Source organism: Cornus florida, unplaced genomic scaffold (genome assembly GCF_030987335.1).
Source record: "Cornus florida cultivar Cherokee Brave unplaced genomic scaffold, ASM3098733v1 CherokeeBrave_3.0.0_Hap2_Chr11, whole genome shotgun sequence".
Classification (NCBI taxonomy): domain Eukaryota; kingdom Viridiplantae; phylum Streptophyta; class Magnoliopsida; order Cornales; family Cornaceae; genus Cornus; species Cornus florida.
The window spans coordinates 108605132-108627764 of NW_026775581.1; the positions used below are offsets into that span (position 1 = coordinate 108605132).

Genomic DNA, 22633 nt, shown 5'->3' on the forward strand with positions numbered 1-22633 from the left:
ACACAAGGTTTAACATATTTTAACGTTATAACTAAACAACGGATCTAGTAGACTAGTACGGTGCTCGATCTCCGCTGCTAGATTCTCTGTTCACTTGTGTTTCACGGTTTGTGCAGCAGTGAACAACTGAATCGAAACACAAACCATTTACTTTTATTTTGGACAAGAGGCACTGAAGTCATACAAATTTTAGCTCCACGTATAATACTGGTACACTTGTTATATACTCTTGAAAGTTACATATATCATTCATTACTTAACATTCTATTTTTCTTACTTTTAATAATTAGGTGATTGGGAACATGTAGTGGCGGTTAAGCATGAGATACAATGCAGCCACCAAATTAATGTCATGAGTTTTAGGATGGTTAATGGTTATAGTCTTTGATATTAGATAATGAAAAAAAATGTAGACTTCTTGATCAGTTTTTGTTACCAACTGATGTGACATTTATTGATAAAAATACTTTATCAAAAGAGATAATGTATCTTATTATTGGACTATCTATTCAAGTAGTATAAAAAAAAAACTCAATTAAGTCTACAACATTACTCTTAGTTAATTGCATTGTGGTACTATTGACTCAATTACGTCGTGTTCCACTATCAACTCAATTATGTCTTATTATATAATTGCATTGTCGTACTGTTGACTCAATTACTTCAAGTTTTAAACGGGCACACATACATGCTATATTTGATATTGGTTGAGGTACCACAGAGTAGTTACTCCTGGGTTATTAAAAATATAATAAAAAATGATATTATTGACTATTTTCACTTACTTGACTTAAAATCAATTAACATGTGTATATTTTGAACATCCACAAAAAAACTGCTTAAACCCCATTCCTCTCTTTCTCTCTTTATCTTTTATTTCAGTTCATGAATGTGATCAAGAACTAAGAAATCTACATTATCCACTTACCTCAAACTATGAAAGAGTTCTCAACAAGATAGCTCGAGACATAAGTACCATTGTATACCAGACATACATGGAACCGAAGATTAGAGTTTTGTTTCTCACATATTTCCTACACTTCTATATTATTTCTTCTCCCTAAAATTTTCCAATTTCTTCTATAAATTGGCCATTTGAATGACATTTTTCATCAGAAAATTTATTTGATCTCAGTTTGATTTTATGCATAAAAAAAATAAAAATTCAAAGTATGATCAAATTGGTTTGAGAATCCATGGTTGGAGGGGAAAAAAGAAGAAGAAAAGAGTGAGGAGAAACTTCTCCCAATTTTCAAAAAGTAATTCTTTACATAACCGTATGAAAAGTGAATAGTTATGTCTTGAAATTCGCTATTTATCAGATATTTTTTTAAAGTTGTTTAGTTTATAACATTACTCAGATATTTTTCACAATATTTGTTTAATTTTAAACCTGACGTTCTTGCATTCCCTCTAATAATTAATCCCTAAAATATTTTTGTTCGGAAAAAAAAAATAAATAAATAAATTTTACATAGTACGACAAAGTCCACGACGTCACAAGATTGTTTTGGTCCTGGGTTCTAGAGGGGTAATATCGTCTTTTAGACCCACGGAAATAGACTTCTAGATTCGCCCGATAGTTTCCGTCTCTTTTTCTCTCTCGCAAAATCGCGTTACATACACAATCGATACCTTGCTCTCCGCTATTGATTTGTCGAGCAACGAAAACCCTAACTTTGTTTTGGTGAAGACAAAATGTCGGGTAAAGGAGCGAAAGGTCTGATAATGGGCAAGTCCTCTGCCCTAAACGGAGCCAACAAGGACAAAGACAAGAAAAAACCCGTCTCTCGCTCTTCGCGCGCTGGTCTCCAGGTTCATTCTCTCTCAATGAATATCTTATAAATTCTCTATGAATTTGTTGTTTTCTGTTTACATTCGCAATCCATAGCTCTGCTGATTAGGGTTTTTTAGTAATTCAAAATTGTGACGTGTACTTTATTATTATTATTATTATTTTGAGGTAATTGTAGACTTTTGTGGAGTGTAAACTAGTACCTCTTAGTTCTGCCAATTCAGCATGGAGAAGCAAGACACAGTCAAAAGGTGTCAAGTTTACTAGGTCTCAGGCATCAGAATTCATCTAGGTTTTATGATCTAAACATTTTGATTTTTGTAGGAAAAAAAAACACTCGATATTTTCAAGTTGTGAATTTGCAAATTGGGTAGTTAAAAAACTTTTTCTTTTAACTGATTTATTAATTGGGACATGTTAGATGGTGAACCCATGTCTTTTTAATAGACGTTGAGATCAGAGTAAAAGGTCAATCATTATTTAGCCATGCGGTGATTTATTGAACAGATATATTACTTTACAGGGCTATAATTGGTATTGACTTCTTGATCCTAACTGGGCTTTAAGAAATTCTGAAGTTCTGCTGGGAAACTGTATTGGCATGAAAAAGAAAAGCAAATTTATAATCTCTTGACGTGTATTTTAACCCCCAGTACATCATTAGAAGTTTCATTTGTTTTTCTACCATGAAATTAAGTGTTTTGGTGGGAATATTGCCCCATATTGGTCAAATTGTCTGGTTAGCCAGATTAATCATTCTTTATTAGTAGAAAGGGATGATTATCTATTTAAAAGACTCAGATAGTTTGAAAAAATCAAATGAAGTGGCATTAGTATGAGTGCAGATTACCTTTGGAAACAATATATAAGCATAGCTTTTGAGGCATACTTTTTTTTTTTTTGATAAATAATAATCGATTAAAAAGTGTTCAAAAGAGGAACGCGTCCCTTATACAAAAGCAGAACCGGGATCTAAGGACCCAAAGAATCCAAAAAATTAACTAAGTCATTGGAAGAAGAGCAAGAACTCCTCTTCATGTAACTAAAGATAGAACGAATAATATGAAGTTTCAGTGTCACTATGGACGACTCCTTCCCTTCGAATATTCTGCTATTCCTCTCTTTTCAAATGCATCACCAAACGCAATGTGGAACTGTCCTTCAATAGTCGCGTACACTGCTTCTCACGCGACCTCCCCTCCACGCATTACCCTTAGAAGATCGAAGCATTACCCAAAGCATACCAAATAAGCCAAATATAAGGTTCCAATAGTCGTACGCTATGGGAATAGTCGTACATTATGGGGCAAAGCAGGAGGATATGATCCACTGACTCACCATCTCGTTTGGAAAGGTAGCACCAATTAACAATATTGTTGCCTCTCTTCCTCATGTTGTCAATCGTCGAGATCTTGCCCCTTACGGTAGTCCATACAAAGAATGCCACTCTAGGTGGAGCCTTAGAGCGCCATATGGTCTTCCATGGAAAATCAAGGCCAACGAAGTTGGAGAGGCATTGAAACATGGACCGTACATCGAATCTACCATGGGTAGAGGGGACACACAGAAGATCATCACGACCTCTGTCAACTGCCTGCTGCTGATACAACAAATCCAGAAGTCATACTTTGTCCATCTCCTAATCTGAAAAGAATGCCTAAAGCGCACGTCCCACATAATCCCACTGCTATCAAACCGGTAACAGTAAGCTACGTAGGCATGTATATCAGTGGCAATACTTTACAAACTGGGAAAGGTACAAGATAACGGTTGGTTACCGCACCATAAATCCTCCCAAAATCATACACATCTACCATCACGAACTTTGAATCTGATATGGGAAGAGAAGACATCCCAGCCCTTCTGAATGAATTTCCACACACCAACTCTGCCCGTAATAGAGACTGGACGAGTAGACCAACTGCCACTCTTCTCCCCAAAACGACATGAAACAAGCCTTCTCCAAGGGCGATGCCTTTCCCTGCCGAATCTCCGTAACCATTTACCCAAAAGAGCTTAGTTAAAGGGAACCAACCTCCGGATACTCAGACCACCCGACTTCATGGGCTTGCAAACTTGCTCCCACCTGACGAGATGATATTTAAACTCCTCACCCCTTCTGCCCCAGAGGAAATCCCTTTGGATCTTTTCAATCCTTTCTGCAACAGAGCATGGAATTTGGAATATAGATAAAAAATAAGTAGGAAGGCTCGAGAGAGTGCTCTTTATGAGAGTAACTTTCCTCCCCTTTGACAGATATTACTTCTTCTACCCTGCCAATCTCTTCATGTACCTATCAATCACAGGATCCCAACTCCCCACCCTCCTAGAGGAGACCCCCAAAGGCAAACCCAAATAAGGGATAGGGAAAGAGCTCACCTTACACCCAAGAACTGCGGCTAAGGAGGAAATATCCTGAACATCCCCAACTGGGACAAGCATGCTCTTGGCTACATTGACCTTCAGCCCAGAAACTGCCTGAAAACAGAATAGAGTGCACCTCAAATATATAAGTTGAGACACATCAGCATCACAAAAGACCAAGGTATCATCCGTGAACAGTAAATGAGAGATCTCCAACTGATGAGCTAGATCTCTGCCCACCCCAAAGCCCTTGATAAGACCGAGATCCTCTGCACTCCTCATAAGTCTGCTCAAGCCCTCCATGACGACGAGAAAAAGAAAAGACAACAAGGGATCTCCTTGTCTCAAACCCCGAGAACACCCGAAGAAACTAGCAGGAGACCTGTTCACGAGAACAGAGAACTTTATGGACCAAAGACATGTCTCTATCCATTTCTTCTATCTACTTCCAAACTCCATTCTCTGAAGTAAGTACAGCAGGAAATTCTAATTAACGTGATCATAAGCTTGCATAAAACTCCGGGGACACCACTTCTCAACCTGGAATCCACACATTCGCCTGCAATAAGAACTGAGTCTAGGATTTGCCGTCCTTAGACAAAAGCATTCTGGGAATCCGAAATAATCCTGTCCATGACATCTCTCATCCTAAGAGCAAGAACTTTGGTAATGAGCTTGTAAATGCAGCCCACTAGGCTAATTGGTCTAAAATCTTTAATATCAGAAGCGCCACCCTTCTTAGGGATGAGGGCAATGAAAGAGGCATTTAACGACTTCTTGAAGACGCAGTTAGAATGAAACTCCTGAAAGGTACCCATCACCTCGTTTCTCACCACCTCCCAACTTTCCATCAGAAACTGCATAGTAAACCCATCTGTCCTCGGAGCTTTGTCACTATTGCAACTCGATAAAGCCTTTAACACTTCCTCTTCGGAAAAAGGGATCTCAAGACCATCTCTATCCAACTCAAAAATAGCATCAAAATGAAGGTCGTCAAGTCTTGGTCTCCATCCTAACGGCTCAGTGTATAGCTTCTGGTAAAAAGAGACGATCCCATTGCACGCCTCTGTCTCCTTCCACAACTCCAGACCATCCACTTGGATTCGCCTATGTGATTACTCCTTCTGTGGGCATTAGCAAGCCTATGGAAAAATTTCGCATTACGGTCTCCCTCTTTGAGCCATAAGGCACGAGATTTCTGGCGCCACGAGATCTCCTCCATGCTAGCAATCTTAGCAAGAACTGCCTGACAGGAAGTTCTCCTAGAGTGTAGAGACTCCACATCCCGACCCGCCTCCTCAAGACGATCAATCTCAGAAAAATCAGCAAGGACTCTATTCTTCCTCCATTTAAGATTCCCGAACACTTCCTTATTCCACCTTTTAAGCTCGATTTGAGAGCCCTTAGCTTCCTGGCTAACACAAAACTGGAAGAACCTATAACCGTTGCTTCCTCCCACCAAGACCGAACTTTCCTTTAGAAGTTCTCCGCTCTCAGCCATATATTCTCAAATCGAAACGGGGAATACCGAGACCTCAGACCCCCACAGTCTAGAACCAGAGGAACATGATCAGAGGTGGCCCTTGCTAAAACCGCTTGAACAGCATCCAGGAATTTCTCTTCCCACTCCCCAGAGATCAAGAACCTATCCAGCCTTGATAAGGTAACTGGGTCATTGCCATTAAACCAGGTAAAGGCTGCCCCTTCCATTGGCAGATCAATGAGAAAATGTCCATCAATAAAATCAGAAAACTGAGTCATGTCCGAAGACCACCTTCCCCCTGTGGACCTCTGTAACGGAGATCTAACAGAGTTAAAATCCCCACCCAGGCACCAAGGAAGAGACCACAATCACTGTACATGGCAAAACTCCTCCCAAAAGAGAGGTCTATCACCATCAACAACCGGTCCGTAGACCCTAGAGAAAACCCATCTGAAGTTGCCCTTCTCCATCTTGAACACGCAGGACGCAGAGAACCTCCCCATCCAAACGTCCATCCGAGACAACCATCTGCGATCCTACATAACTAAAATTCCACCGGAGGTACCTGAAGCATTCAGGGCCTCCCATTGCACAAACCTTTCACCCCAAAGACTCCTAACAATCCCATCAGAAATAGAGGCCTTCTTGGTTTCTTGTAAACAGACAACCTGGGCGCCCCACTTCTACCTTCACCGCCCTCCTTTTGTCCGGATCGTCAAGACCACGAACATTCCAAGTAATGATTCGTAGCTTCATTAAGAACCAGATATAATTATCTCCCCTCCTTCCACTCCTACTTGTAGTCCTTCCCCTCTCCCTCACTGCCCCTCTCTTCCCTTCATAGTTGACATAAGAGATAGGATTCTTGACGTCCTGCTCCCCTTTCTAAGACGATAAAGGTCTCTTATTCACAACCTCATTTGTCACTACAACCTCTCTTCCTTCCACAATTGCATGAAGAATGGACAGTGCCTGATCGCTATTGCCCTCTGATGAGACACCCAACAACTCACTAGTAACCCTTATATTTGCTACTACCCATTCCTTACCCAGATCAACAGCCGTTTCAGAGCAATCATGTTTAGAATTTTTATGCAGCCTCATGGTTACCTAAACATATGAATTTCAAAGGATTTTATGTGAGTTAAATTCAGCCTACCAATTCAATCAAGGCTTTCTGTTCAGTAACTTATTCAACCACAAGTGTTGGCAAGCAGCCCACAAAGACAACAAGATTTTGTAAGGAAGAAAGGATATAAACCATAAGAGATGGGCTACCATATACGTTATTCTCCACACTACACTGAACTAGAAATGTAACTCAATCCAACCAATTGGACCCAAATCAAAGGACATAAAAATTAAGAAAATTCATTTTTCTGATCTTTAGACCGTTGTTATGTAAGGAAAATATGAAGGTAGTACGGTGAAAAAGTGGGTAGGTATGGGAAATAGAGAAAGCAAAGTTACATGTTAACAAGAAGCAACGTTGAGAAAACCTCTTATCACCAACAACCAAAAGAGAAGATGATTATAGGAGTGATGAGAGGAATATAGACGAGTGAATATGAGAAAACATGATATATATATATATATAGAGAGAGAGAGAGAGAGAGATACCACTGTTTAGATTGCAAAATTAACTTCCACACATGTTAGAATTTGGTTAAAGAGCCTAAACTGCTAACTGACAGGCACCCCTTCCTTATTTGTCAAGTTCCTATTTGCTCAAAACACCATGTTTCTTATGCGACTTCAGCTGGTATGTTTATCACATGTGAACAGTCAAGAGAGGTGGACAGTCCCGGCATCATAAATTTATAGCATTGGTATAAAATAACTAAAAAAGCTAATATAACCTTGGAAAAGAAAAATGAATTACCACTAATTTATAAATAAAATAGAAATTCATTTTAGTGCTGTAGTCTTCATTAATCGCTAATAAAGAAATAAATTTGGGATTTTAAGAAGGATAAAAATAGGAACCTCCTCATCAGGCATCTCTTTGATAATTAATGGAAAGTTATGCATAGAAAGATTGGAAAATATTCAAATGGATTTTTTTTTTCATTTGATGTTAACTAAAAGACTATTGAAGTATGCTTGCTAGTAATTGCCAAAAAGCTGACAGTAGTAGCAAGCACGCATCATTGTTGTTCAGAAAAGAGAAATATCTAGTGATTCAGCTATGCCAAAAGATATAATTTAAGTTTCAAAGTGTAATTGCTTTTTGTTTGGTTGGATTATATGAAATGTTAGGTTTAAATAATGAAATTAATCAGTTTCCTATTGGAGGTAGGGTTAGTGCTTGGTTCAGTTGAATAAGATCTTGCTCTTACCAATGTGCCATTAGCCCAATGGTATAATCTCTCTATCCTTAAAGAGGAGGGGAGGGGTTCAAGCCCCAGTGTGGGCAATGTGTTCGCACAACTACTTACCTAATAAAATATATATATATATATATATAAACGATCTTGCTCTCATATCTGGGAACGTGGTTTCGGATTCAGGCAATTAATTTATGCTAATTGGAGTTGAAAATCTGTACTCAGTCTGCCTCCTATTACTCTAGATTGACGGGACAACTTCTGATAACGACCCTTCTTGTTTGCTACATGAATATTACTCAGCTTGCCTCTTTTGGTTCTACACTGCTTGTGGATATATAGTTGAGGTGGCAATGTTGGGAACTTGGAATGAATATTGAAAGCACTAATTGCTTCTCTCAAGATTCCATGATTTCAGATGGCTTTTTGGCGTCATCGATTTAGGATCTCCCATTTAGTGTTCCTAAATTTTTCAAGCATTAGGTCTGTCTCTAGTATTCCTTTATCAACACCCTATGTACGCAGGATCCAATTCAGATAATTGCCTTTATATGCACCCACAATATATTTGTGAGGGATTCAATTATATGTGTTGTAGACTTAATAATTCTGCAGCTCTTGTAAGCTGTTTCGGATGAAATCCTATAGTGAGAGTTGTATGCTTTATTCAGATCTAGATATTAAACTTTTTACTTATTTGGTTGGTAAGTTATAAGTGACTTAAAGCTCTCTAATTTTATACCATGCATTTCCTTCATTCCCCCCCCCCCCCCCCCCCCCCCCCCCCAAAACCCAAAAAAAAAAAGGAAAAAAGAAGGCATTGCCTCTTCTTGATTGCCTAGAATTCATTTTGATCGAACTATCTATTTTGGTTTTCATCATCATCATTATTATTATCTTAAAGAAGACACAGTAATGACTCATTATAGTATGATCTTGAACTTCTAGTAGTTTTGTTGAATTAGTAATTTAGACTAGTAACATTGTTAGACTAATCGTTATTAAGAAAGGAAACACAAAGTGCCTTCCAGTTTAAGACAGCTTTGGGGGTCGTCTAATAGGGTTTGGGCGGGGATGAGTTTTGAGAGGAAAACCCTGTGTGGGTTTGGTGCGGGGACTGGGAAAAGTGTCCCCACCCTGCCATGTTTATGACGCGATAATACTATTATTCCTATGCATTAGAAAATATACATATACATATACACACCTATACTAATTGATTTTGTTTTTCTATATCATCATCATCCGTGCCTTTATCCCATATGGATGGGGTCGGCCACATGAACTATCTTTTTCCATTATTTCTTATTGTATACCACGTCTCCTCTTAGATTTAATTTCTTAAAATCATTTTTTTTTAATTCCTCCCATGAAGTTTTGGTCGGCCATTACGCTTATCATCTAGGCAAATAACTCTTTCTCTTCTAACCGGTGCATTACCAGGTCTACGATGAATGTGACCATACCACCTAAATCTACTTTCTCTAATTTTATCGTTTATAGGTGTTATACCTAGTGTTCCCCTCATGCATTAATTGTTAATCTCATCTTCTCTAGTTATTCCTATCATCCAACGTAGCATCCTCATTTCTGCATATGAATGTGTTGTTCTTGTGTCTTTTTCAACGCCCAATACTCCGCTCCATACAATATAGCTGGTCTAATAATAGTTCTATAGAATTTCCCTTTTAACTTAATTGTATTCTTTTGTCAGAAAGTAGACGACTAGCTTGCATCCATTTTGTCCACCCCGCTCCAATTCTACTCATTACATCACCATCTTTTTGTAGTATTGATCCTAGGCAACGAAAATAAATATTTTGGGTTTTTATCCTCAATTTTAATATTCATATCGTCATCATTTGTTAGTTTATCAAATTTACATTCCATATATTTTGTTTTAGCTTCCAATTTTAAGCCTTTAGCTTCTAAAGTCTTTCTCCATATTTCTAATTTTGTTGCTAAGGTGTCTATGTTGACACGACACAACACAGACACAATTTTGCTTCTATCTAGTATGGCTGTCAAGGTGATGGAAGTTGTGTTTGTGGATGCTTGTAAAGGATCTAGAACTTTTTTCGACGTTTCCTTGTTAGATCGGCTACCATTCGTCTTTTACACGATTTCACATGTTTTAGACACGTGGATTTATCAATTTATGTAAGGGCTTTTGTTGCGCTATGTTCCCAAGTGATGTAGTTGTCCTCTAACCTTTCGCCTTTTGCATTAGGGAAGGTAAAAAAAAGGAGCTTGTGCTTCTAAAATTCTTAATTTATTTAATATACAAATTTGATAAGTTGTTGTCCCATTGTCTTTGGGTCTTCTTTACCTTGAGTTGGGCACATCAAACACACCAAAGGAAGGAATCGTGTGTATCTAGAACTCTTTATCTTTTTAGTAGGCGTATAATTGAGATAAAAGTGACTAAATTACATTTTGTTCTTTAGTCATTTTGAAAGAGGGGGGGAAGGACAATCAAGCATGTGGCAAATCTTCTTTTGGACCCGTTTCAGCCGAGTCCTTGTATCCTATAATATGAGTAAGTAAAATATTTACCTCTTTACATGCACTGTACCTACACCTGCACCCAAGTCTGGGTAACATAGGTGAGGAGGTTGTTGTTTTGCATTTAACGCTTATCTTCTTTTCATGCAATACCATCTAAGCTTATCTTCTTCGCCTTGAGATGCAATTTGCCTCTTTAAGGTTGTGGATATCTATTCTGAATGGTTTGTATGTCTATATTTACTTGATCACACCCCCCCTCTTTTTTGGGGATGGATTTTGTAATGAACCTTATAAATTTGTTCATTGATGTACCTTGTTAAGAAATCTAGGGCTGTGACCCGAGACAATCATAGGTGAGTACGCCATACCCAACTAGACCTAGAGGGGGTTAAATAGGTCTTTTGTGCACTTCAATAATTTTTGCTTAGTTTTAATTTTAATAATTGTTATGACAAACGCAACGAACCCAAGTTGAATCAAGAATCACGACTGAAAAGTAAACACACCACACAAAGAACACAAAGATTTGTACGTGGTTCGGCAACAACCTACGTCCACGGTCGGGATCCGGCGAAAGTTTTCACTATGTGTAAAATCGGAGATTACAAGATTTAAGCCCCTCACTCTGTTTTTGTACGAATTCCAGAGTCTCTCTACCTCAATCTCTTCAGTCTCAACCCACAACAACGAACCCAAGTTGAATCAAGAATCACGACAGAAAAGTAAACACACCACAGTGACCACACAAAGAACACAAAGATTTGTACGTGGTTCGGCAACAGCCTACGTCCACGGTCGGGATCCAGCGAAAGTTTTCACTATGTGTAAAATCAGAGATTACAAGATTTCAGCCCCTCACTCTGTTTATGTACGAATTCCATAGTGAAAACTTTTGCCGGATCCTGACCATGGACGTAGGTTGTTGCCGAACCACGTATAAATCTTTGTGTTCTTTTTGTGGTGTGTTTATTTTTCTGTTGTGATTCTTGATTCAACTTGGGTTCGTTGTGTTTGTCATAACAAATTGGTATCAGAGCTTTCGGTTCGAAGCAGGGATGTCGTCCAAGTTTCTGGAAATCGAGAAGTTTAACGGCAGAAACGATTTCAACCTGTGGTGGGTTAGGATGCAAGCTTTGTTGGTCCAACAAGGGTTATCCAAGGCGCTGAAGGGGAAGGATGCACCGTCAAAAAAGATCAAGGATAAAGATGAGGTTATGGAGAAAGCACATAGTACGATTTTGTTATGCTTGAGTAACGAGGTTCTGCGAGAGGTTGCTGGAGAGACTACAGTGGATGGGCTATGGCAAAAGTTGGAGTCCCGGTATATAGCGAAATCTCTTGCGAATCGCTTGTATCTAAAGAAGTGGTTGTTCACTCTTCAGATGCACGAAGTGTCGTCTCTGAAAGACCATCTTAATGAGGTAAATAGTATCATCATGGATTTGAATCATATTGATGTCAAGATAGAGGATGAAGATCAGGCTATTATTCTGTTGTGTTCTCTACCACCCTCGTATGAGAACTTTGTCGATACAATGATGTATAGCAGAACTGCCTTGTCCAAGGAAGACGTGACGGCAACTTTGAATTCTAAGGAGTTGCAGAAAAAGGGAGTTTGAGGGCAATACAGAAAGTTCGGCAAAGGGGTTATTTGTTAGAGGGAGAACGAATCAGAAGGGAGGGTTTGGTAGCAAAGGTCGCTCTAAGTCTAAGAACAAAATGAAGGTGTTGAGATGCTTCATCCGTCACAAAGAAGGGCACTTCAAAAAGGATTGTCCGGAGCGTAAAAATGGAAAGGTAAAATCCTCTGAAATTGAAAGTGTCGCTATTGTAGAGGGTAATGATTCAGATGGTGGTAATGTTCTCACAATTTCAGTCGGCAACTCTTGCGATGAGTGGATTCTTGATTCGGGTTGCTCGTTTCATGCTTGTCGAAACAGGGACTGGTTTACCTCTTATCGATCTATTGATGGAGGGGAAGTTCTGATGGGGAATGATGCGCCATGCAAGGTTGTAGGTATCGGTACAGTTATGTGATGGCATAGTGAGAACACTGACTGATGTCAAGCATGTACCAGAACTGAGAAAGAATTTGATTTCCCTAAGTACATTGGATTCCATCGGGTGCACTTGTAAGCCTGGAGGTGGAGTCATTCGGGTTTCCAAGGGTGCCCTTGTGGTGATGAAGGGACTGAAGAAGCATGGTTTATATGCTTTGCAGGGTAGCACAACCATGGGTTCAGTTGCTGTATCGTCCTCGGATCCGGATTCATATACTACCAGATTGTGGCATATGCGGCTTGGGCATAGGAGTGAGAGGGGGATGGATGTTTTGAGTAAGCAGGGTTTGCTTGGTGGTCAGAATATTGGGAAGCTGGATTTCTGTGAGCATTGTGTCTTCGAGAAGCAGTGCAGAGTGAAGTTCAGTACAGAAATTCACAGGACCAAAGGTACGGTAGATTATATTCATTCTGATCTTTGGGGTCCCTCTCTGGTTAATTCACATGATGGTGGTAGATTTATGATGACGTTGATTAATGAGTTTTCTCGGAAAGCTTGGGTTTATATTCTGAAGCACAAGAATGAGGCTTTTGTTACATTCAAGCAGTGGAAGACCTTGATTGAGAAGAAGACAGGAAAACAGGTCAAGCGCTTGAGGACAGATAATGGCTTGGAATTTTGTGATGGAGAATTTAATGAGTTCTGCAAGACTCCGCGGGATTATGAGACACCACATAGTGAGGAAGACTCCGCAGCAGAATGGAGTTGCAGAACGGGTGAACAGAACGCTGTTGGAGAGGGCACGATGTATGTTGTCCAATGCAGGGTTAGACAAAGCGTTTTGGGTTGAAACTGTTTCTACAGCTAGTTACTTGGTGAACCAGTCTCCATCGACTGCTATCAATTGTAAGACTCCAGAGGAGGTATGGTTTGGTTCTCCTGCTAGTTACAGTAATCTGAGAATATTTGGGTGTCCAACGTATGCTCAAGTGAATGAGGGGAAGCTTGAACCGAGGGCTAAGAAATGCATATTTCTTGGTTATCAGCCTGGGGTCAAGGGATACAGATTATGGTGCCCAGAGGCTTTGGGAAAGAAGATACTTGTTAGCAGGAATGTGATCTTTCATGAGTTTGCGATGCTTACTCCGCAGAAGGAGGTAGTTGATTCAGGGAAAGCTCGGGGTGTCAGTGAGCAGGTGGAGCATGTAGAGGTTCAGTTAGAGGATAGTCTTGTTCGATTGACTCACAAGCAGGTGCAATTTTGGGCTAAGGGAGATGCACAGTTGCAGCAGTATAGTGTAGCTAGAGACAAGCCTAGGAGGGATATTAGGCCACCTGAGAAGTATGGGTTTTCACATGCTGATTCGGTTGCTTATGCACCTAGTGTGGTAGAGGATATTGATGAGCCGTGTACTTATCATGAGGCCATCATAGGTGGAGAGTCAGCACAGTGGTCTGTTGCCATGAGTGAGGAGATTGAGTCTCTTCATACGAACCAGACTTGGGAGCTAGTTAAGAAGCCTAAGGGCTAGAAGATTGTGTGGGCTGTAAATGGGTCTTCAAGAAGAAGGAAGGAATTCCGGGGGTGGAAGATGCGAGGTACAAGGCACGCTTGGTGGTAAAGGGCTATACACAGAGGGAAGGGGTGGACTTCAATGAAGTGTTTTATCCTGTGGTGAAACATAGCTCAATCCGGGTGTTACTTGCTATCGTTGCTCTGTATGACTTGGAGCTTGAGCAGCTTGATGTCAAGACTGCTTTCTTGTATGGTAAGTTGGAAGAGCAGATTTATATGCATCAGCCTAAGGGGTTTGAGATTATGGGAAAGGAAGATCATGTTTGCCTACTGAAGAAGTCCTTGTATGGGTTGAAGCAGTCTCCTAGACAGTGGTACAAGCGATTTGACACCTTTATGGTTGGAAATGGCTACTGTAGGAGTAAGTTTGACAGTTGTGTGTATCACAGGAAGCTTTCAAATGGTTTATATTTGTACTTGCTGTTGTATGTTGATGACATGTTGATAGCTTGCAAGAACATGTCTGAAATCAACATTTTGAAGGCTCAACTTAATAGTGAATTTGAGATGAAAGATTTTGGTGCTGCAAAGAGGATATTGGGAATGGAAATTCACAGGGACAGAGGAGCGGACATATTGTATTTGTCACAGAAGAAATACATTGATAAGGTGCTGGAACGCTTTGGTATGTAGGCATTAAAACCTGTGAATACTCCATTGGCTGCCCATTTTAGACTTTCAGCACGATTGTCACCACAGACCGAGGAGGAGGTGGAACACATCTCGTGTTCCTTATGCTAGTGCAGTTGGTAGCCTTATGTATGCTTTGGTGTGCATTAGGCCAGACATTTCACATACAGTTAGTGTAGTGAGAAGATACATGGATAGACCTGGAAAGCTCCAGGCAGGCTGTGAAGTGGATATTACGATACTTGCGAGGCACTGCAGATGTTGGGTTAGTCTATGACAGAGGGAGCGACACGTGTGGGAGTGTTGCAGGATATGTTGATTCGGATTATGCTGGAGATCTTGATAGGAGGAGGTCCTTGACAGGGTATGTTTTCACTCTTTGTGGGAGTGTGATCAGTTGAAAGGCGACTTTGCAGCCTGTAGTTGCATTGTCTACTACTGAAGCTGAGTATATGGCAACTACAGAAGCAGTGAAGGAAGTTATATGGTCGAGAGGGCTGGTTGGTGATTTGGGCTTGCAGCAGGATGATTTGACTGTGTTTTGCGACAGCTAGAGTGCCATACATTTGATTAAAAATCAGATGTTCCATGAGAGGACCAAGCACATTGATGTCACGTTTCACTTCATCAGAGATGTGATTGCACATGGTGCTATTGCAGTAAGGAAGATTGGGACAGCAGAGAATCCTTCAAATATGATGACTAAGGTCATTCCTACACTCAAGTTCAGACACTGTCTGGACTTGATTGGTACATTGAGTTGCTGAGGCCCTTAGGGGCATGTGGAGGCGGCGAAAGGAGTAGCTGGATGGAATTTGACCCCAGGTGGAGATTGTTGGAAATTGTGTCTCAAATTCCTATTCTAATTAGGATATTAGAATATGAGTTTGAGACAATTTCCAACAATAATCAATTGAATTTTAACCATCAATCAATAAACATTTAATAATAGGTAAAGTGTAGAAATATAAAGCATAAAATATCCACACTCATGAATGCGGCTACAAATGAATCGAGCCGAGCTTCACCTTGTTCCTTTTCGGCTCGCTAGACTCACAGTTTTGTCTAGGCTTGGCTATTATTTGGACGAGCTTGGTTGAGGTAAGCTCGGGCTTTGCTCGGATTGGACTTGTTTATCTAGACACAGAGACAGAGAATACAATACATATTCACATGTATGTATTATTAGCATATTGCATCGCTACCGATTCACTACCAAACATAATCTTCTTCTAATTGTTGGCCCTTTTTCCTCTGCATCATCTTCATCCTTTGCTTGTCGACACCACCACGTGGATGACATTGTTTGGTCGCGAGGTGTGCCCACTGCGAGTTGCTTAGTATTAGGGACGCGAGAGAGAAAGATGAAAATAGAGATGATACAGAGTAGTGAGATCATACATAAGAGGAGATATATACACACAGAATACAGTATATATACACATGTATTATCATATTGCATTGCCGCCGTCTCACAACTAATCATAATCTTCTAAATGTAGGCCTTTTTTTCTCCCTTAACATCTTCATCCTTTGCTTGTCAGCACCACCACGTCGATGACATTGTTTGGTCACGAGATGTGCTCACTGTGAGTTGGTACAGTATTAGGGATGAGAGAGAGTGATGAGAAATAGAGAGCAGATAGAGACGAGTGAGATTTATACATAAGAGGAGATAAAACTAGATCTTGTTTCTAGAGAGAGAGAGAGAGGCTAACTCTAAAATCAAAAGGAGATGATAGACTTGTTTAGAAAATAGGTAAGGCCATAAGGGGCTTAAAGATTCTCTCATGGGCTTGGATTATCTGCAGGATTTATATATAAATTGTTATTAGGAGATTTGATTAGCTTCCTAAGCTTCTTATGGGCTATGTACACGGGCTTAGACTAGCCAAGCTGAATGCTGCTCAGACTCGTAAGCAAGCCTAAAAATTAGCTTGTCCTTGTTCATTTAATTAATGTACGAACTCTAAGCCTGAACTATTCATGGACAACTTGGTTCATTTGCAGCCCTAGCATGAACAGAATGTTTTACATGGAAAATTCCAATAGAGAAGATTCATGAGACCTAATTCAGGAAAATTAAATCCACCATGAGAGAGAGATTTACACTAGGTCAACAGTTTTCAAATTTTAGAACCTTTAGGTTGCGTTTAATAAAACTAAAAATTAAACACTAAAATTTTATACACTGCATTTTAAGTGCTAAATTTATTAATCTGGAAACCTGTTTGATAATGCCTGAATTTTAAGGGCTGCATATATTAAGATTGTTAAATACAAAAACTAAAATTTGAAAATTATTAAAATTACACTACTACCCTCGATAACCTGTAGATTCAAAACTTGAACACTGAAAGTTGTACGTTGTAATCCCATTTTTCTGAACTCCAGTTCTTGTTATCAGTAACTCGATCATCCTCGTATTCAGAATTTCTCATCAACTTTATCCGCATATAACATTTTCCTCTTATAGTCCCATTGATTTTTCATTTGTCTTTAATTAAGATTAACGGGTAACTTTTCAGCTAATATTTTCTTTATTTTGTCCCATGATTCCTTTTTAAGACTTCCACTACACTTCCTTTATGTGCTTTTTTAAGGCACAAATCTAAGAAAAGTTTATTTAATTCCGGATCCTTCCAATTAGCTCTATTAGCATCATTAGTAGCCATACGTACACAAATATTTGGATTATTAAAAATTAAATAAATTGGTAGCTAATGCAAACAATAGTGACATGCTAATGAGTAGTAAGAGCAAAGAATAAAAAAATATTAATGTAGATTACTATCTGCACAACAAAGTACTCCTCCAGACAAGAAAAGAAAATTTTCTTCCTTCTACAAAGTGTTCCACTTCTCGTGCCATACAAATATCCACCTTCTCTAAAATATCCTATTACCTTCAAATGTTACCTACCATCTCAACAATTCCATCCAATGTCCAAAAACTATAACCATCCCTCCTAATTTCCAACAATAATAATAAATTCTAGTCAATAAATGCGTAATTGTCTGTTCAAATATGCGAACATCAAAATAATATCAAACTAACCCTTTATCACTTTCGATTAATGGACGACACCAATGGATGACCATTTCTTTGTTACGTTCAGAGAGGAATTTTAAGGAAGAAGCCAGAAAGGTGCAAAAGCGAAACGTGTTGAGAAGGTAACATGCAAAAAGATGAACTACGTCAACCATTATGCGAGGGTAAATTGGTGATTAGAAAGAAAAAAACTTAAAACCTTTATCACTTTCTGTGTTATGTGACAAACCACACCCTTCTTTCGCTTGAAATTTTGACTTATTTTAAGCGGTGCTTAATTTTTTAAGTGATACCTTACCAAACACGCTTATTTTCTAAAATTACTTAATATGTTCAGTTTTAAGCGTTGAATGAGATTATCAAATAACGCTATTATTACGGGTCGGGTGCTTCGCGGTCCGACCAAAAGCTTAAGCAATTAGGTGGAGTTAACACCCAACCAATTTATACCCATTTCACTTCCCATCCGGATCCGATGTGGGACAAGACTACCCTTGTAACATTCTCCCCCACCCGAACTCGCAACGCCGTTGTTGCGGTCGAACCACATTGCCTACCCAGGGTGCTCACTCGAAAGCCTTCTGCGGGCGATTGGCATGGCATTGGATCAAGGACTGGTTTGGCTCCGATGCCAATTGTAACGGGCCGGGGTGCTTCGCATTCTGCCCCAAAAGCTTAAGCTATTAAGTGGAGCTAACTCCCAACCCATTTTATACCCATTTCACTTCCCATCCAGATCCAATGTGGAACAAGACTTCCCTTGTAACAGCTATCCACTAGAAACATACTTATTCGGCGCTCATAACTCAACAATTTAAGTGATTTTAAAAAAATAAGTGTGTTTGGTAACAATTTATGGCACCACTCAAAAAAATTGCGCACAACTTAAAATATGTCAAAATTTTAAGCGTAAGGAGGGTCGCTTATCGCAAGATACGGTCAGTGGTTAAGGTTTTATATATATTTTTATAATCACCACTTTACCCTTGTATAATCATTGTCCAGTAGACGTTCATCTTTGACGGGTTACTTTCTCAACACATCTCTGTTTAGGACTTCTTCCTTAAAATTCCTCTCTAATATGCCACAGTGCAGTGGTCATACAGGGTTTCCATCCATTTAATCATCAGGAATGTGATAGAAGGGAGTTGGCCACATACCTAGAAGTTTGGCATTATTTTGATGTTCTCGTATTTGAACAAAATTTCAATTACATGTTTACTGACTAAATTTTTTTCATTGTTGTTGGCATTTAAGAAATTTGACATTATTTTGATGATCTCATATTTGAACACACCATTACACATTAGTGACTAGAATTTTTATCACTGTTGTTGGAATGGTTAGTGTGTTGGTGGATGGATAGAATTTAGGTGGAATGGTTGAGTGTAGGTGCTAGTAGGATATTTTAGCGAAGGTGGATAGTTCTATGGTTTGAGAAGTAGAACAACTTTCAGATTTTACTAATCCTTAGATGATATATATGTCAAGTTTCTTCTCCATATAATTTATATTGGCATGATCCAACCATCTTTTGTTGTTCATAGATGCATTTTGCTCTCTGCAATTAGCTACGTCAGTAATCTACATTAATTATTTTTCATTCTTTGCTCTTACTACACATTAGCATGTCACTATTGTTTGCATTAGCCAATAATTTAATTTATTTTTAATAATCAAAACATTTCTTTAGGTATGGCTACTAATGACACTAGTGGAACTAATTTGACGGATCCTGAATTATATACTCTTTTTAGATTTGTGCCTTGAAGAAGCAAATAAAGTCGTCTTAGAAAAGAGTCATGGGACAAGATAAAGAAAATATTAGCTGAGAATAAAATGTGAATCTTAATCTTTGACAAATAAAAGTCAATGGGACTGTTGATGGGAAATAGTTGATATGGGGATGATCCAGTGACTGACACCAAGAACTAAGCTACAGAAAAAATGGGATGAGTACTTAGATATTGAGGGCAAAAATATAATCTGTTCAACTTTTAGATTTCACTTTATTGTATTTAGCAAACAATCTTAATGAATTCAACGCTTAAAATTAAGATTTCAGATTAATACATTCAACACTTAAAATTTCAGCGTTTAAAATTCAGTGCTTAAAATTTTCAATTTTCTCAAACACCACCTTAGAGTCACCAGACACACAGTTTCACTCTGCATGTGATCTGCGAATTGATTTTAAATAACTAGTCATTTATTAATCCTTTGATGCGTAGGTGTGGTTGTTTCGATGAAGCTCCTTACTTTTGAACTCAATCACACAATATAACTGGGTATTCTATGGGGAGCCTCACTTGTTTATTTATTTATTATTATTATTTTTTGTGTATTGTTGGAGTGATTATAAATTGATTAGGAATGTTTTGGATGACTTTGCAGAAGTTTAGAAACCTTTTTGGACTTGAAAACGTGCCTTTTACCGACTTTGGGCATTCGTTTGATCTAGCAATGTATCACCTTGGGTTTTTCTCAATCAATTGAGCTCTCAGTTGATCTATTCTGGTGTTACTTCGATTAACCAAGCTTTTTTGCTAAACTAGATTACACAGTCTGACTTCGGATGTTTCATTGAGGAATCAAACAAACCCGAAATTAGGCATATGATACATCATTGGAAAACTTATTGAGTCTAGTTTCCAACTATATAAAGATTATCATGAAATTCTAAATATTTTATTTTTAAAGACATTGAGGTCAAATTTTCATTACCAAAATCAACTTCTAAATTGGATTTTAGCTTAAACTCAAAATCCAAGTTTTCTAACCAACATTATGGTCTCTTACCTTCTTTATATTGTGATTGATGAAGGTTTAAACAAGTTGTCCATGCAATCCTTTGGCTCAGTCGTCGAATCCTTCCACTAAAGTGACACCACATATAGACCATGACACAACTGACATTTTTTTGTCACATTTCTTCTGATTCTGGAGACTAGTAATTAGTTTTTCTTTACTGCTTGCTCTTTGTATAGTGCATTATATATCCAAGAGCATGTATATGCTATTATATAATAGAAAGAGTAAAGTGTAAAAATAGAATGAGTTTGACCATGGTTATATCACAGACATTCTTGCTCTCATTTTGGTTGATTACTGCTTGCATTTTTCAAATAAAATATCGCAAGCAGGTCGGGATGGAAGAAGTTAATTGGGTTTTTTTAATAGGTTGCCTTGGGTTGAGGAGTTTAGCATATTACCCTAAACATGACCAAACACATTGGTTGACTACTGTATTACACGTTTACATAAATGTAATTTGGATGGTGTGTAATTGATTAGTACAGTTTCTGTCCTGTGTGTATTTATCACTAGATGTGACAGTAGCTATCTTGTTTTGACCTTTACAAGTTTACAGAATGGTTATTTTGGCTATTATGGTGTAGGTTTTGCAGATTTTCAATTGACACTTTCTTCTAGGGATGTTTATGATATCTGTAAGATGATTAGAGAAAATCCTCTTAACTTTGTGAATGTGCACACTCGATTGACACTTTCCTCTAGGGATGTTTATGAAATCTGTAAGATGATTAGAGAAAATCCTCTTAACTTTGTGAATGTGCACAAGAAACTGATATTACTTGATAAATTTCATTTAATCACCAAATTGAGGTCAAATATTTATCTGTGCACGCCCATGTGACCGTGTGATGCTTGTGTTTTTTGATTGCTGCTGCTCTATGCTCCAACAAAGAGTTTAAGTGCTCTATGCTTCTATGAATTGCATGTTCTCATATTAGAAGGCATTTTGTTAAAAATTCACTGCAGTTCCCTGTGGGTCGGGTTCATCGTCTACTGAAGACTAGGGTTTCCGCTAATGGGAGGGTTGGAGCAACTGCTGCTGTTTATACAGCAGCTATATTGGAGTATCTGACTGCAGAAGTACTGGAGTTGGCAGGGAATGCTAGCAAGGATCTGAAGGTGAAGCGTATAACACCAAGGCATTTGCAGCTAGCAATCAGAGGGGACGAAGAACTTGATACCCTAATCAAGGGAACAATTGCTGGTGGGGGAGTTATCCCGCATATCCACAAGTCACTTATCAACAAGTCTTCCAAGGAGTAGTTTAGAACATGTTTGCCTTGGCTTTTGTTAAATTGTGTTCTTAAACCTGAAAAAAATTGTAAGAGAAGCACTTTGGAAATCTTATGTTGAGAGGCTGCTTTCCTCCATTCTCTGCCTTGGAGAAATGGTGATTCCTATATCTCAGATTTATTTTTCAGCATAAAATTGTTAAATGCTGCAATATGGGCCAAAGAACTGTCTGCATTGAAGAATGTTTTGATTTCTTCAAGGCTGTCTGTTGATAATGTGTAATGCATTTCTTTTTAAGCTCTGTAGAAGGCATATTGCTTGCATTATTAAATAAGTTATAATTGTTGTATTCCTGGAAGGATGAGAACATGTACGTTTATTTTTTAAGTTATTCAATGTATGTGGTTTTATGCGATTTTGTATCAGACTGGCGTATGAATTAGCCAATCTAAGAGGCACATTGAACTGTTAAGGACATTGTATAAGTTGATTTGTGTATGTGGTTTCAAAATTGAACGTTGAGTGTACTCATTTGGGATGAGTAGCTGTGTGCGCACGGCTAGTGTCCTGTGTGCGTGCGTGTGTGTGAGAGAAGTTAACTGTTGAGTTTCCAATGGTACAACAAATAGGTGTGTGTGTGTGTGTGTGTGTGTGTGTGTGTTGAGGCCTGATTCCCCAAGCGATGGATGTGTTTGTTTTGAGTCCCCCAATGGGATACATAGCAGGTGTGTGTTGGGTGTTGATTCCCCCCCAATTGGACAAATAGGGTTTGTGTACGATGAGGGCTGAGTTCCCAACTGGACAAATAGGGTTGTGTTATATACTTGAAAAAAATGTAATTTGTCTCCAAC

General features: G+C 38.8%; 1 protein-coding gene across 1 annotated transcript; it reads left to right on the forward strand.

The window, feature by feature from the left end:
• The first annotated feature begins 1574 nt into the window (after positions 1-1574).
• LOC132286371 (probable histone H2A variant 3) lies at positions 1575-22207 on the forward strand. Its single transcript, XM_059788697.1, has 2 exons — positions 1575-1815; positions 21516-22207. The coding sequence occupies exons 1-2, from the start codon at positions 1699-1701 to the stop codon at positions 21810-21812; spliced, it is 414 nt and encodes a 137-aa protein (XP_059644680.1). The 5' UTR covers positions 1575-1698; the 3' UTR covers positions 21813-22207.
• Positions 22208-22633: the final 426 nt, after the last annotated feature.